Source organism: Microplitis mediator, chromosome 10 (genome assembly GCF_029852145.1).
Source record: "Microplitis mediator isolate UGA2020A chromosome 10, iyMicMedi2.1, whole genome shotgun sequence".
Lineage (NCBI taxonomy): Eukaryota > Metazoa > Arthropoda > Insecta > Hymenoptera > Braconidae > Microplitis > Microplitis mediator.
The window spans coordinates 7150112-7164946 of NC_079978.1; the positions used below are offsets into that span (position 1 = coordinate 7150112).

Below are 14835 nucleotides of genomic sequence, written 5' to 3' on the forward strand. Positions count from 1 at the left end.
CCCTAAGTGTTATGGGTAGGGCTAAAAATGCGGAAATATATTAAATTATTTTTAATTTGACGATAAAAATTTGAAAGAATTATTTTTTTGGAAGTTTCGGCTGGTTCATTTTGTCCCAGGTGTCATGCGTACACGGAGAGAAAAGAATAGTTCTGATTCCTATGCTAGAATGGTAACCATTACTATGTTACATTGTAACGAAGACTTTTGTGAAAATCCTGTGTGAATTTGCTGTAAAAAATCTTTAGCATTGTGGCAAAAATATGAGTGATAGCTCATTCGATGCGGAATCAAATTTTGAGCAAGATGTGTTTTTTATTTTTTTTATTTATCAAAATTTCAATTTTTTATTAACAAAAAATATAAACAAAATAAAGAATCTTAGATTGTTGTTGATAACTCAATAACTATAAGCGATATCGAAAATCTAAAAAAAGATCTTTAAAGAGGAGGAAATTTCTGAAAAAAAGTCTCGACTCCCCGAACTCTAGCTCCATAAACAATAATTTTTATTTAATGTTGAAAATTGCATTCCGCGAGGCTGCTGTCTTACTCTAACCTCAAGACGCCAATGTGACAGCAGCCTCGCGGAATGCAATTTTCAACATTAAATAAAAATTATTGTTCATGGAGCTAGAGTTCGGGGAGTCGAGACTTTTTTTCAGAAATTTCCTCCTCTTTAAAGATCTTTTTTTAGATTTTCGATATCGCTTATAGTTATTGAGTTATCAACAACAATCTAAGATTCTTTATTTTGTTTATATTTTTTGTTAATAAAAAATTGAAATTTTGATAAATAAAAAAAATAAAAAACACATCTTGCTCAAAATTTGATTCCGCATCGAATGAGCTATCACTCATATTTTTGCCACAATGCTAAAGATTTTTTACAGCAAATTCACACAGGATTTTCACAAAAGTCTTCGTTACAATGTAACATAGTAATGGTTACCATTCTAGCATAGGAATCAGAACTATTCTTTTCTCTCCGTGTAGGGCTATAAATACGCAAACATATCGGATTTATAGTAATTAGACGAAAAAAAACAATTTCTTTTTAACTTCCCGCTAAGAAAATTGTAAATTTTTTTCATAAAATTTTGGGGGTACCCCGTTTTGCCTACCCTACCCCCCCCCCCCCCCTTCCCCTATATTATCATGATGTAGTAACTAACAATTAAAATTGTATAAATATTTTATAAAATTAATTTAACTGTGTATCAATTTATTCTAAATCATGTTACTTACAAAATAAAACTTCTTTATGTTTTTTAAAATATCATTTCTTTTAAATTTAAGCGGTATCGACTTTTCTCTTCTTCAGTATCAGCTGATGTTTTAAAAGCATGCGCTCTTAAAAATGCTGTAGATTATTTTTATTATGACATAAATAGATTGTTAAACAAAATAAAAATTAGTCATTGCTTATTATCCTAAATTTACTCAAGTTTTTGAAAAATAAGTAAGTAATAAAAACGCATTTAAAGTATTTACTATATTTAATTAATTATATAATTATTCAAATAAATATTTATCCTAAATAAAATAATTTATTTGATAGTTGATATGGTATGATGTCAGAATATAACTTAATATCAGCAATTCGATTGGGACAATTTGACAGAATTAATGAAATGATTGACAGTGTCGATCTATCTCACTGTCAAGCTTGCCCATATCAATATATATTGCTTCTTAATGCTGTTAAAAAAAATCAAACAAATATAGTCAAATTACTGCTATCAAAAAATTTTCAAGTTAATTATTCATCTAAAAAATTAACTAATTCACCACTTCATTGGGCGGTTACAAATACAAATTATGAAATAATTGAAATGCTTCTGAATAATCAAGCTGATGTAAATGCTAAAAATCAATACGGTAAAACATCACTTCATCTAGCAATTGAAAAAAAAAATCTAAAAATAACTGAATTGCTTATAAATTTCGGAGCAGATATAAATGCTCTTACAAATCATCAAGAAACACCTCTTTACATTGCAACTAATAAATTATGTTTGAAAATGATTAAATTACTGTTAAATAAACAAGCTGATGTTAATGCTGAAGCAATTAATGGTGTAACTCCTCTCTTTCGAGCCGTTGATTTACAGTCTAGAGAAATTGTTGAATATTTACTAGAAAATGGATCTAACATAAATTTTGTGTGTAAATCATTTTGGTATGATGGTTACACGCCTCTTCATTTAGCTGCCGAATTAGGAAATGAAGAAATTGTTAAAATTTTACTTGATCGAGATGCTAATATAAATGCTAAAACTAAAAATGAATTAATACCAATTTTCGTAGCTGCTGAAAAAAATCATGGGAATATTGTTAAAGTATTATTAGATCACAGAGCTAAACTGTCTTCTAAAAATGAAAATGGTCAAACAATTTTGAGTTATTCTGTTAAGTCTGGGTATTTGATAATTGTCGAACAGATCTTAACACATGAAAAATATTATTTAGATCCTGATTCAACAGACAATTGGGGTACACCACTTTTACATTTGGCTGCTCGCTATAATCATGTTGAAATTATTTTTAGTTTGCTCAAACATGCTGCTGACATTAATTATAAAGATCAATATGGGAGAACAGCTCTCCATATCGCTACTCAAGCAAGACAAATAATAGCCACAGAAACTTTATTAGATATGGGTGCTGATATTAACATTGAGTGGGAAAATGGTCATACACCACTTGATGATGCTAATTCTCCGGCTCTTTGTAGTAAATTTGTAAGTTATAATAACTATGATAGTTTTGATAGTTATGATTCAACTAAAGACGCGTTTATAAATGAAGAAATTATTGAAGCTTTAAATCAACACATTTTAAAAATAAAATTTGCTGGTTTTTATGTGAGTGAAAAAAATTATCAATCAGCTATTGATTATTATGACAATAATAATATTGATAAATACGAAAGTGAATGTAAACTAGAAATAGAAAATTTAAAGTCTGAAAAAATACGTGGTAGTATTTCTTTGCATGACATCTTGACAAAGAATAATAGATATTTATCATTGTATGCGAAAAATAAAACTATTGTAAAATTATTTGAATCAAACGAATATGAGTTAAATTTTCCAATATATGGTGGTATTATTTATGGAAATTTTTCTAGAGGAGTAAGAAGAAATTTATTGATTGATAAAATTGATGAGTATGGTTTTGATGAAATTTTTTATCAATTACCAATAGCTTGTATTGAGGAAATAATAAGTTTTCTCAATGAAAATGATTTAAAGGTATTAGTTGCTGCTTGTTATCAGCGAATTCTCGATTAACACATTTCTGTATTACGGCAGATCCCACCAGAGTTCGAATGGAGACTCGCTCGTGATACATATCCCCTCGAGTAACATAAATATACCCTATATATACCCTAGGTTCAATGGGAACATCCACTACAGACATCAAGAACATCTGTACACAGACTTTTTTTATTCTGCTTTAGGTATAATATATAGATTACTGAAGGCTCTGTGAGTAGTATGCCCAGCTCGACCACTTTTTGAGCCTGGAACTATGTTACACAGTTCGAAGCCTAACCAGTTGTCAAGCTTCTAACTGCTGGCTCCCATATCCAAAAATTCCCATAGAATCCACTCAACTGCGACAAAAACCGCATAGAATCCTACAGACTGTATTTGTTTCTATGCGGTTTTTGTTGCAGTTGAGTGGATTCAATGGGAATTTTTGGATAGGGACGTGGCCTAATTGGGACGATAGCCAAAAGGAGAAAAAAAAAAGCTTCTAACTGTATAACAACAGTTAGAAGCCCAAGGACAGTATATTTTGATTACGGTTAACGAATTATAACAAAAAAATGTGAGTTTATGGCATAATTCGTATACATTTACCATGATTGTTTAAAGAAAAAACATGATCCTGAAGTTAGCAGACAATTAGTAATTTTCTGATTTTTTCGTCAACAAATCAATTACAAAAAACCAAAAATAAAAATATGCACTGATAGAAAATTTAAAAAACTACAGGTGCAATTTTTTCAAATATTTTTTTTTATAGTTTACCGTCTAAAAAAAAATTCAAAAATTATTAGACGTCTACTAACTTTAGTATCATAAAAAAAAAGAATAATATAATCCTTGTCGTTGATAATTACAACAATAACGCAGCAATAGATGCAGATCTTCTATCTCGATCTAAAGATACATTATGTATGAATCTAGTAAATGTATGTATGAGAAGTTACAGCAGGAGTACGCGATGATAGTATACTTGTGTCCATTTTTTTTATGAATTTCTATTCACCAGTAATTGTACCTCTACCCTTCATAGACGCGTATTCCAGATGCTCTCAGTTAATATTGTACTTTTTACTTTTTTGCTTTCAGATCACGATCAATAGTGTCATGTAAATGTAAACATCATCATTGTTATCATTCTTTATACTCAGACAATAAATTCCAGAAATGTATTTTAAACTTTTACTGATATGAGAATAAGAGAAGGATATCTGAGTGATCTTATGTGTTCTATTATGGACAAACACAAAAAATAATTTTATATGCGCGCGCAAAGTTATATAAATATATGTCAAGTAAATTACATGTCACATGATTTGATTTGTATATATTTGTAAACACATTGATAATTGTAAAACTATTTTATTAAAATAATAAATATTAATCAAAATAAATTTGAATCACGAAATTGAAAAACAAACCAAAGAGATATTATTTATTTTGAATTTTAATTGGACATTTTTAATATCAAAGTAGATGTAAGTATAACCTAATATCAATGATAAAATACTTGAATTGTATTTTTTAAATGAGTATGAATGTAGCAGACATCAGACAACTTTAAAATTATAAATAAATAGAGTAAATAATTTCAAAAATAATATTTATAAAAAATGCACTTATTAATTTCAAAATTTTTTAAATTCGCCTTTTTTCAAAATTTACTTTTATTTGATGTTTTTAAATTCGTCTGATGTTTGCTACATTCACACTCACCCTGATTAAACAACTGAATTCGATCGAATTAAACAGAATTAAATTTTTAATTCTATTTAATTCAGATAAATTCTGTTCATTCGGATGATCCTGAAGTTAGCAGACAATTAGTAATTTTCGAATTTTTTTTTTCACCATATCAATTACAAAAAAACAAAAACTAAAAATATGCACATGCAGAAAATTTAAAAAACTTCAGGTGCAACTTTTTCAAATATTTTTCTTTTTATGGCTTATCGTCTAAAAAAAAATCCAAAAATTATTAGACGTCTGCTAACTTCAGTATCATTAATTCGGTACTTAACTTAAAAATGAATTCTGTCTAATCCGGCAGGAAAACCAGAATTTGTCCAAATTAAAACGAATTTAAATAATTCTATTCGGTTTAATTCTGATTACTTCGAAAATAATTCTCCAATTTCTAGTTCTCAATCCGAATTGAACTGAATTAAAACGAATTTGTAATTTTTAAATCGGTTTTATTCTGTTTAATTCAAATTCAAATTTTCAATTCAGTTGAATTCTGTTTTGCAGAATTCGACAGAATGTAACAGAATTAAAATTTTTAATTCGGTCGAATTCAGTTGTTTAATCGGGGCATTTTTTCAAGTGTTAATAAAAATTATAAAATAATTAATTGTTAAATAATAAATACAGGAAATGGCGGCAAGTGTTGATGATGTTTGTGAAAAACTGGATAATCTTTTTCTACGTTCATTAGAATTGATGGATGAAAAAATTGCATTGACACTACAATTAGAAAATCAAATGCGAGATGGGCATATAGAATTAGCAAAAACTCGATATATACGTGGAAAAGAAAGTGTAGGAATACTTCAAGTACCTCAGGACTCTACGATAAATTCATTATTTGATTTAGAAACAATATTCAATGAGGAGAATGCGAATCAATCAATTGCAACTCCACACTTTGACATCTCCATGAAAAGTAAAGAGAATGGTAATGATAATAATGATCCAATTCGATGGTTTGGTGTTTTAGTGCCTCAAAGCTTGAAGACTGCACAAAAAAGATTTCAACAATCAATTTATCTTTCTACAAAAATAGCAAATATTGATTCAGAACTAGAGAGAATTCCAAAGGACTTTGAAGATTCTAAAAAATTGAAAAGTAGTTTAATAAATGTTGAAGAATAATTTGTTATAATGAATATTTATTTTTAAAATATAATATATATAAAAAATCTTTTTTTACTGTCTATTATTTATTTTTAACTCGGAAATAACGAAAAGGAAGATAGTGAAAATATCGTGAAATTGCAAGAGTGTGAATGTAGCAGGCATCAGAAAAATTTAAAATTATAAATAAATAGGGTAAATAATTTAAAAAATTATAATTACAAAAAAGGCACTTATTAATTTTTATATTTTTTAACGAGCATGGATCACGATAAATTCCCTAGTAAATCTCGAGGAACGAGAAAATGAACCAGCGTGAGTCACGTATCGTCATGAACGCTACGGCGCACGTTTTCTGTACCTTCAGACACTTCGAAAAAAAATATACATTTACTGCATTTACTCTTCCCCCTTTTCACCTTTGCCGCATATGTTTTGCCAGAGCAGCCCAGTGTGTAATTTAAAGGAATATTGACATTTACTTTTGTATTTTAATCATAAAAATGATGTTGAACATCACATTTTAAGTTTTTTTTTAGTAAATAAGTTAAAGTAATAAAATAGTAATAACTAGTCTATTTATATATAATAATAATAATAAAAAATGGAATTTTTTGATATGATACCTGTCGCAAAAGTTGAATGTGTAGTATTAACAGAAAAAACAAACGAAAAGCAATCAAGACTTGAGGGCACACTTTGTTTAAGTGATCACCACCTTTTATTGTCATTTAGAGAAGAATCCCGTAAAGATCTTTGGTTACTCTATCGTAATATTGATGTTATTGAAAAAAAAACTAATAACCAAATACCTGGAGGCAGTATTATACTCAAGTGTAAAGATTTTAGAATTTTACAGCTTGATTTTATCAACACTGACGATTTAATAAGTATCGCTACATCTTTAGAAAAACTGTCATCACTTGGTAATAATTAACGTATATTTTATTCATTACTTATTTCAAAAATTTTATGATACTCAAGTTAGCTGACGTCTAATAATTTTTTGATTTTTTAAAAACGATAAACTATAAAAAAAAACATTGCATCTATAGCTTTTTTAATTTTCTGTGTATGCATATTTTTAGTTTTTTTTTTTTTGTAAATAATTTGTTAGAAAAAAAAAATTCAAAAATTGTCAATTGTCTTCTAATCATAGGATGATAAATTTCTTATAAAGTATACGAATTATTGTTATTAATTTTTCAGATCAAACCTTGCAATATCCATTTTTTTTTCGCCCGCAAACATTAAATCAAAATAAAGACCAAAGTGAAAATGGGTGGACAGCATTTACTCCTGTGTCAGAGTGGTCACGATTATTAGCATCACATGGAGATGAATGGAGAGTAAGTTATCTTAATCGTGATTACAAAGTATGTAATTCATATCCATCTACGCTGATAGTACCACGTTTGATTGATGATCAAATGATAATATCGTCAGCAGGATTTAGAGAAGGAGGAAGATTTCCAGTTTTATGTTACAGACACGAAGGAGGAGTATGCTATCAATAATATATATTTAATTTTACCTATATTTAAATGAATTTATCACTTGTAATTATTAATTGATACTTTAATTATAGAGTATTCTCTTCAGAAGTGGCCAACCTCTGTGCGGTGCCACTGGAAAAAGATGTAAAGAAGACGAGAGGCTATTGAATATTGTCCTGGGTTCTGGAAGACGCGGGTTTTTATCCTAGTATATTTATCAACAGCCCGCGTTATTTTTTTACTAAGCATAAGTATTTGTTGTCGTTTTATTTAGATATATAATTGACACGAGATCATCTAGTCAAGCACAGAGTGCTAGAGCAAGAGGTGGAGGAACAGAAATAGATTCAGCTTATCCACAATGGCGAAAAGTTTTCAAAAGTGTTCCACGTCTTTCAGACTTAGCTGAAAGTCTTAGCAAATTAATAGAAGCTTGTAATGATATTTCGTGCTCTACTAGTCAATGGTTATCAAGATTAGAAAACAGTGGATGGTTATCAACTGTCCAAAGTGCTATGAACGCTGCCTGTGTCGCTGCACAGTGCCTTCATCAAGAGTTAGCGGCAGTGCTAGTTCACGGTAAATAATTTTTTATTACAACGATAATTTTAATTACTAGTGATTATTAAATCTCATGAATTTTAGGAGGAGCTGGCCGCGATTCAACTCTTGTTATTACAAGTTTAGCTCAAATTATTTTAAATCCCGATTGTCGGACTGTAAGAGGGTTTGAAGCTTTGTTAGAACGTGAGTGGGTTCAAGCAGGCCATCCTTTTTACACACGAACACGACATGGAGCTTACTATCCAACAAATTCACAACATTCACCTCATGCGCCAACATTTCTTCTTTTTCTTGATTGTCTTTATCAATTACATTATCAATTTCAATTTAGTTTTGAATATACTACAGAAATGCTAATAGAACTTTTTAAACATGCCTATTTTTCTGGATATGGAACATTTTTAGGTAAACATAATTTATAATAAATGACATCATGACAAGTTGCTCCAAAACCTCTCTATGCACAGACAACTCTACAGCATTTATCTGCCTAAAACATGTCTATCGTAAAATAAAACAATCCTTGAACTAATTACTCCAAAAATCTCTATCCAGGACATTTCTCCTCAAGCTCAAGCTTTACTCCGGAACTTCTATTCAATGCCAAGACTGTCCGAAATAACTCTGATAGCCACCGTAACCGCAAGTTAACTTCAAGCTACGGCTGTAATCTGAAGCCAACTTAAAGCAAATGTTGGAGAGCAAACAGTTGCGGTTAAGTTGATAGTAGATTTCCTGTAACTTGAATTCAATTTGACTACAAGTATTACTGTCAGGCAATGACGTTAAGTTGATTGAAAGTTTCACTTAAAATTGACGGCTAGTTTTTCTGTCAAATTACATTCAGGTGACGGCAGTTGATTTGCATCAACTTGCACGTAAGTATTATCCAGCCAAGGCTTGCTAGACACTGGTTAATATAGCCGAAAATTTTTCGCTGCAGAACCTGCTGGCTAATTGACTCAGCTAAAAAGTCACCGGTAACTAAAAAAAACACGTGAATTTCCATGTTAACTAACATGTTTTCTCAGTTATCGATGATTTTCTAGTTAAATCTATAATGAATACTGTTATTTCGGATAGACTTGGCGTTGAATAGAAGTTTCAGAGTAAAACTTGAGCTTGAAGAGAGTTGTTCTGAATAGAAATTTTTTGGAGTAATCAGTTCAAGAATAGTTTTATTTTACGAGAGACGTGTTTTAGGTAGAGAAATGCTGTAGAGTTGTTTGTGCATAGAGAGGTTTAGGAGCGACTTGTCACAATGCCGAATAAATTTGTTTAAAAATTTTGTATTTATCATTACAGGCGATTCTGAATCTGACAGAATAAGTTTACGGTTGGCAGAACGCACCACTAGTATCTGGGCGTATATAAACAAATCAGAGTCATTGGAAAAATGGTTAAATCCATTATATGAGCCTAATCCTGGTGTTATTTGGCCTAGTGTAGCGCCTATCAGTATTAATCTATGGAAAGAATTGTATTTAAGCCACACCTCAGCATCACCTTGGAGCGGGTTTACCGCGTGCGTCACTCAAATAAAACATAATCATTCATCAGTTAAAAAAGTTGCTAACCAATTACGAATACAGGTGCGTCGAGCTTTAGATGATATAATTTGTGATCAAGACACTTCCTGCCAAACAGAAAATGATCAGGAACAATTGTCTCCGTGTTTTGCCCAATTGACGCTAGAATCTCAAAAGACTTAATTAAATATAATTATTTATTTAATACACGATAAAATATAAAATAATTCTAAATAGCAATCATTATAATATAAATATTTTTTACAAATTTAAGATGAAAAAATAATTCATCATTTTAAATTTACAATTATTTGTTTTTATTGCAATATGTACAAAGATTATAATTTAATTAAGGAATGTCAATAATATACATAAATAATAATAATAATAATAATAATAATTTATAAGTTAAATTTCATGTCATATATATTACAACAAGTGTTATAATTATACATGTAATTACAATACCACCGACTAAGATAAAACCATCCTGACGTGCACGATTTTCAATTAATCGCATCGTCGTATTCGATAATCCCAAAGTATTACCGATATCTATTAGACGTCTATGTGCGCCTTTCAATGTCATTCTTTGTGACCTTAAATTTTCTAAAATACCCGAACCATGTTGGAGTAAATTGTCGATACCATCATTGGCATTTCTGACTTGATTATTATGTTGAATAGTATGATCAATCATGATGTCAATATGATCATTTGTCGTAAATTGACGTGATAAAAGTGCCTCTCTTTCTTCTTCTTCCTGTTTACGCCGGTACTGCTGACTTTTCCATGAATTTAAAGCAGCATTTAAATGCCTACTGTCATATTTTAATTGATCTACACGCATTTTTGCATTCTGCCGCTGTGCTATTGGCCCTTTCAGACATAGCACATCCAATTTTTCACAATTGCTATTTAAAATATAAATATGATGTTAAATTTATTGTTGCATTGTTAAATATAATTAAATTAATAAAAAAATATGATTTTGAAGTTAGTAATGATGCTGCAAGTAGCCGACATCTGAAAATTTTAGTTTTCAATTACAGAGATAAAAATTTTTTTTAAATATACTCAATAAAATTTTAAAAAATTCTTCACATGCATTTTTTAAAATAATTGTGTCAGTATTTACTTTGTTTATTTTAAATAATTAAATTTTTTAATGCCTGCTACTTTCAGCAACATATAGACAATTAACAATTTTCGAATTAATTTTTTTTAACAAATCAAAATATGCACATGTAAAAAATTAAAAAAACTATGAGTGCAATTTTTTTAAATAATTTTTTTTTTATAATTTATAATTTAAAAAAAAATCAAAAAATTATTAGACGCCAGTTAATTTCAGTATCAAAAAAATAACGATCCTGAAATTGGCAGACAATCAAAAATTTTCGGATTTTTTTTTTCAACATCAAATCCAAAAATAAAAAATATGCACATGTAGAAAATTTAAAAAACTAGATGCAATTTTGTCAAATATTTTTTATTTTATAATTTACCCTTTTGGAAAGTAATCAAAAAATTATTAGACATCGGCGAATTTCAATATCAAAAAAATAGTAATTTACCTGTTTATTAAATTTATTTTAGCGAGTATGTCGCTTTCAATAGTATTTAAATCAACATTGGGCAAAGGTCTGTCCAGCTGCGTGAAAAGATGCTGGGTTTCTTGTACTAATTTATTTGTTTGATGATAAAGTGCTTCCATTGTTTGTTGCTGATAATTTATTGCTAAACTTGTGATTTTAATTTATTATTCACACTAAAAATAATTAATGAGATTTTATAATAATGACGTGTAATATTGTCCTATTGCCATGCTCTTGATGTGGAGTAATTGTTGATGGCGCCATCATTGAACTTGAGGAATTTCATGAAAGCTCAAAAAACAGCTGGTTGAAAGTAAAGTATACATATAGGTACATATATTTATTCGTTACTGTAATTCATTACATTTAAAAATATGTACTGTTACATTTGAACAAATACTTTTTGTAAAAACTAATCAATTTTTGTATAATATATTAATAATTAAACAACTAATTGTTTATAAAATGGATGTAGGTGAATTATTATCATACAAAGTAAGTATATAATTATTACTTTTAAATTTTAAAACCAAACGTCGAGAAGTTTAACCTCAATGTAGTAATTATCAGTGTAAATTATTGATATTAATTTTTTTTTTTACAATTAACAGCCTCCGTCAACAACAAAACGTACACATGCCGACGATAATGACGATGACGATGACTGGGATAATGGAAAGAAGAAAAAAATAAATAAAACTCCGTATCATCCACGACAAAGTTATACTAGAGAAGTAGAATTAACTCCTGTAAGAAGTCAACCTGAACCTCCTACGCCGACTCGTAATTCATCATCACGAACAGGATCAGAGTCAACTGCCAATGATATCGTTGAGCCTGAGTTGACAGATAAACAAAAAGCTGAAATTTTAAAACTTGTGGAGGCAGACACTCCAGAAGTTGAAGCTCTTGACGAAGCTAATCTCAAGCGCATGGTTTTGTTATTTGAAAAACGCGCTTTTAGAAATCAGGAGATGAGAGTTAAATTTCCTGATCAGCCGGAAAAGTAATTTATGATTTATATTTAATAATAATAAGAATAATACATTAATTTGCATCTATTATTTTGTAATAAAAATATTTAACTTGACTTCTATTTTTAGATTTATGGAATCGGAAGTAGAATTACACGAGACACTTCAAGAACTTCATGTAGTTGCGACAAATCCAGAATTGTATCCATTGATGGTTGAACTGAGAGCAATACCTTCACTACTTGAATTATTGTCTCATGAAAATACAGACATCGCGGTAGGGGTCGTTGACCTTTTGCAAGAGTTAACAGACGTGGATATATTACATGAGAGTCAAGATGGAGCTGATGCGTTGATTGATGCTCTTCTAGATCAACAAGTTTCGGCATTGTTGGTACAAAATCTTGATAGACTTGATGAAACTGTTAAAGAAGAGAGTGACGGCGTGTTTAATACTTTAGGTACCAATGACATTTATTTATTTACTTGTTTGTCTGTTAGTTTGTTGGCTAATTTTTGTGATGTAGTAATAATATGTATGAATTTTATTAGTGATAGAATATTAATAGAAAAATATCCTTGCAGCTATTTTTGAAAATCTATTGGAATTTAGGCCAGAATTGTGTGTCGATGCTGGCAAACAAGGACTGTTGCAATGGTTACTACGTCGTCTCAAAGCCAAACTACCATTTGATACTAATAAATTGTATGCCAGTGAATTATTATCAATATTATTGCAACAAAGTTCAGAGAATAATTTATTATTAGGTGATCTTGATGGCATTGATGTTTTGTTACAACAATTGGCTTACTATAAACGTCATGACCCTCAAACAACCGAAGAACAAGAAATGATGGAGAATTTATTCAACGTTTTGTGTTGCAGTTTAATGGAAACTGTTAACAGAGACAGATTTTTACGTGGTGAAGGTTTACAGCTGATGAATTTAATGTTGAGGGAAAAAAAATTGTCACGTAATGGATCACTAAAAGTACTAGATCACGCGATGAATGGACCAGATGGTAAAGACAATTGTACTAAATTTGTAGACATACTTGGACTTCGTACAATATTTCCATTGTTCATGAAAACACCGTCGAAAAATCGTAAAAAAGTTTTCACTGCTGAAGAGCATGAAGAACATGTTGTTTCTATAATTGCTAGTATGTTAAGAAATTGTAAAGGTCAACAACGTCAGAGATTACTTAGTAAATTTACTGAGAATGATTTCGAAAAAGTTGATCGTTTAATGGAGTTGCATTTCAAGTATCTTGAAAAAGTTGAGGAAATTGAAAATAATGCTAAAGTAAGTTTTCACACTAAAAAATTTGCGGAGTGAATACGGATTACATCCGAAGTGAATGCGGAGAGGATGAGGGGAGTTTATTTTAATATTAAAACTCGGAATCGGAGTTAATGTGGATTGAAATAAAATCCAGATCCCTCTGAAATCACTCCGCTTAAAAGACAGACTTCCTATCTACTCCTTATGCGGAGTGATTTTTTAAAAAACTCCGGACCTCCGAATTCAGATTCAAATAAAATCCGTAATCACTCCCAATTTTTTATAGTGCAATAATAAATAAATGATTATATTTCTTTATTAACATTAATTAATAAAATAATTAATTTAGGAAGACGACGATGAAGAAGAATCTTATATAAAAAGACTAGACGGTGGATTATTTACATTACAATTAGTGGATTACGTACTACTAGAGGCATGTGCTGGTTGTCCACCAGCAGTTAAACAGCGTGTGACACGAATATTATCTCAACGACGAGCATCACTTAAAACAATCAGGCATATCATGAGAGGTATTTACTTATCAATTAATTAATAAAAACAATTTTCAATCTTTTGCAACCGCCCGTATACTATAAGTATTATTACTAATGGTTTGCAGTCCCCGCGTGATAAAAAATAAACAAACAAACGATCATCTTTTAATGCAATTTCACTATTTTTTTAAACTATTCACGCATGAATCCGTACTTATTATGGAAATATACCGATTTTTCGACTAAGTAGCCGATAAAGGGGGCCTGGCTGATAGGGGGGTCACATCTTACTGATCGGTAGATCGTGTGAAAAGAGTTGCAATTATGAAAACGCATCAATTTAAGTCTAGATTTTTCCAATGATACGAAATTTAATCATTTAGCTAGGGAGATTTGACTTGAAAAAAATTCTCTAGATCTACTTAATAATATAAATTATTTTTATTTATTTTACAGAGTACGCAGGAAATCTTGGAGAAGCAGGAGATGCAGAGTGGAGAGAAGCTGAACAACAGAGAATTCTACAATTAATTGATAAATTTTAAATTATAAATTTTTTTTTCTTCCTCCTTTTTTTTAATAAACAATACAATAAAAAAAAGCTAATTATGTTTATTTAATTAAAATTTCGAATGGAAAAAAAAAAAAAAACAAATGGATTGTATACATTTTTTAACGAAGCTGAAGTTTGCGGACAATTAATAATTTTAGGATTTTTTTTTCAACATCTCAATTTCCAGAAAAAAAATAAAAATAA

The 14835-nt window shown here is 29.7% G+C and overlaps 5 protein-coding genes across 7 annotated transcripts; 4 read left to right on the forward strand and 1 right to left on the reverse strand.

Moving 5' to 3' along the window:
• Positions 1–1222: 1222 nt before the first annotated feature.
• LOC130675952 (putative ankyrin repeat protein RF_0381) lies at positions 1223–4501 on the forward strand. 2 transcript variants are annotated; one of them, XR_008991359.1, is made up of 4 exons: positions 1223–1462; positions 1562–3257; positions 3318–3840; positions 4368–4501. XR_008991359.1 is itself a non-coding variant. In XM_057481880.1 (3 exons), the coding sequence occupies exons 2-3, from the start codon at positions 1572–1574 to the stop codon at positions 3369–3371; spliced, it is 1740 nt and encodes a 579-aa protein (XP_057337863.1). In that variant the 5' UTR covers positions 1223–1462; positions 1562–1571; the 3' UTR covers positions 3372–3899. The 2 variants fall into 2 exon arrangements, 1 of the variants encoding a protein (XP_057337863.1); XM_057481880.1 differs by lacking the exon at positions 4368–4501 and having other exon boundaries at positions 3318–3899.
• On the forward strand, positions 4087–6201 carry LOC130675955 (coiled-coil domain-containing protein 115-like). Its single transcript, XM_057481883.1, has 2 exons — positions 4087–4756; positions 5652–6201. The coding sequence occupies exon 2, from the start codon at positions 5655–5657 to the stop codon at positions 6150–6152; it is 498 nt and encodes a 165-aa protein (XP_057337866.1). The 5' UTR covers positions 4087–4756; positions 5652–5654; the 3' UTR covers positions 6153–6201.
• Positions 6202–6528: 327 nt separating this feature from the next.
• Positions 6529–9906, forward strand: LOC130675949 (myotubularin-related protein 9). Its single transcript, XM_057481877.1, has 6 exons — positions 6529–7060; positions 7344–7636; positions 7723–7826; positions 7905–8209; positions 8276–8599; positions 9500–9906. Exons 1-6 carry the CDS (start codon positions 6739–6741, stop codon positions 9904–9906), a joined length of 1755 nt encoding a protein of 584 aa, XP_057337860.1. The 5' UTR covers positions 6529–6738.
• On the reverse strand, positions 9498–11590 carry LOC130675954 (Golgi SNAP receptor complex member 2). The gene is made up of 2 exons (XM_057481882.1): positions 11301–11590; positions 9498–10637 (listed from the first exon to the last, which is right to left on the reverse strand). Exons 1-2 carry the CDS (start codon positions 11438–11440, stop codon positions 10139–10141), a joined length of 639 nt encoding a protein of 212 aa, XP_057337865.1. The 5' UTR covers positions 11441–11590; the 3' UTR covers positions 9498–10138.
• Positions 11591–11634: 44 nt separating this feature from the next.
• Positions 11635–14658, forward strand: LOC130675950 (beta-catenin-like protein 1). 2 transcript variants are annotated; one of them, XM_057481879.1, is made up of 7 exons: positions 11635–11816; positions 11933–12327; positions 12425–12756; positions 12881–13001; positions 13182–13602; positions 13931–14114; positions 14535–14658. In XM_057481879.1, the coding sequence occupies exons 1-7, from the start codon at positions 11787–11789 to the stop codon at positions 14621–14623; spliced, it is 1572 nt and encodes a 523-aa protein (XP_057337862.1). In that variant the 5' UTR covers positions 11635–11786; the 3' UTR covers positions 14624–14658. The 2 variants fall into 2 exon arrangements, with proteins under 2 accessions (XP_057337862.1, XP_057337861.1); XM_057481878.1 differs by having other exon boundaries at positions 12881–13602.
• The last annotated feature ends 177 nt before the right edge of the window (positions 14659–14835 follow it).

What these genes read in the sequence shown, in the direction of transcription:
- LOC130675949 (XM_057481877.1), top strand. Translation starts at nt 6,739, where the DNA reads ATGGAATTTTTTGATATGATACCTGTCGCAAAAGTTGAATGTGTAGTA. An exon ending in AGAAAAACTGTCATCACTTG is followed by an intron (nt 7,061 to 7,343) that starts GTAATAATTAAC and finishes TTAATTTTTCAG; the next exon opens with ATCAAACCTTGCAATATCCA. An exon ending in CTGGGTTCTGGAAGACGCGG is followed by an intron (nt 7,827 to 7,904) that starts GTTTTTATCCTA and finishes CGTTTTATTTAG; the next exon opens with ATATATAATTGACACGAGAT.
- LOC130675954 (XM_057481882.1), bottom strand. Translation starts at nt 11,440, where the DNA reads ATGGAAGCACTTTATCATCAAACAAATAAATTAGTACAAGAAACCCAG. An exon ending in AAAATAAATTTAATAAACAG is followed by an intron (nt 10,638 to 11,300) that starts GTAAATTACTAT and finishes TATTTTAAATAG; the next exon opens with CAATTGTGAAAAATTGGATG.
- LOC130675952 (XM_057481880.1), top strand. Translation starts at nt 1,572, where the DNA reads ATGATGTCAGAATATAACTTAATATCAGCAATTCGATTGGGACAATTT. An exon ending in TCAATGAAAATGATTTAAAG is followed by an intron (nt 3,258 to 3,317) that starts GTATTAGTTGCT and finishes GTATTACGGCAG; the next exon opens with ATCCCACCAGAGTTCGAATG.
- LOC130675955 (XM_057481883.1), top strand. Translation starts at nt 5,655, where the DNA reads ATGGCGGCAAGTGTTGATGATGTTTGTGAAAAACTGGATAATCTTTTT.
- LOC130675950 (XM_057481878.1), top strand. Translation starts at nt 11,787, where the DNA reads ATGGATGTAGGTGAATTATTATCATACAAA. An exon ending in AAATTGAAAATAATGCTAAA is followed by an intron (nt 13,603 to 13,930) that starts GTAAGTTTTCAC and finishes TAATTAATTTAG; the next exon opens with GAAGACGACGATGAAGAAGA. An exon ending in AATCAGGCATATCATGAGAG is followed by an intron (nt 14,115 to 14,534) that starts GTATTTACTTAT and finishes TTTATTTTACAG; the next exon opens with AGTACGCAGGAAATCTTGGA.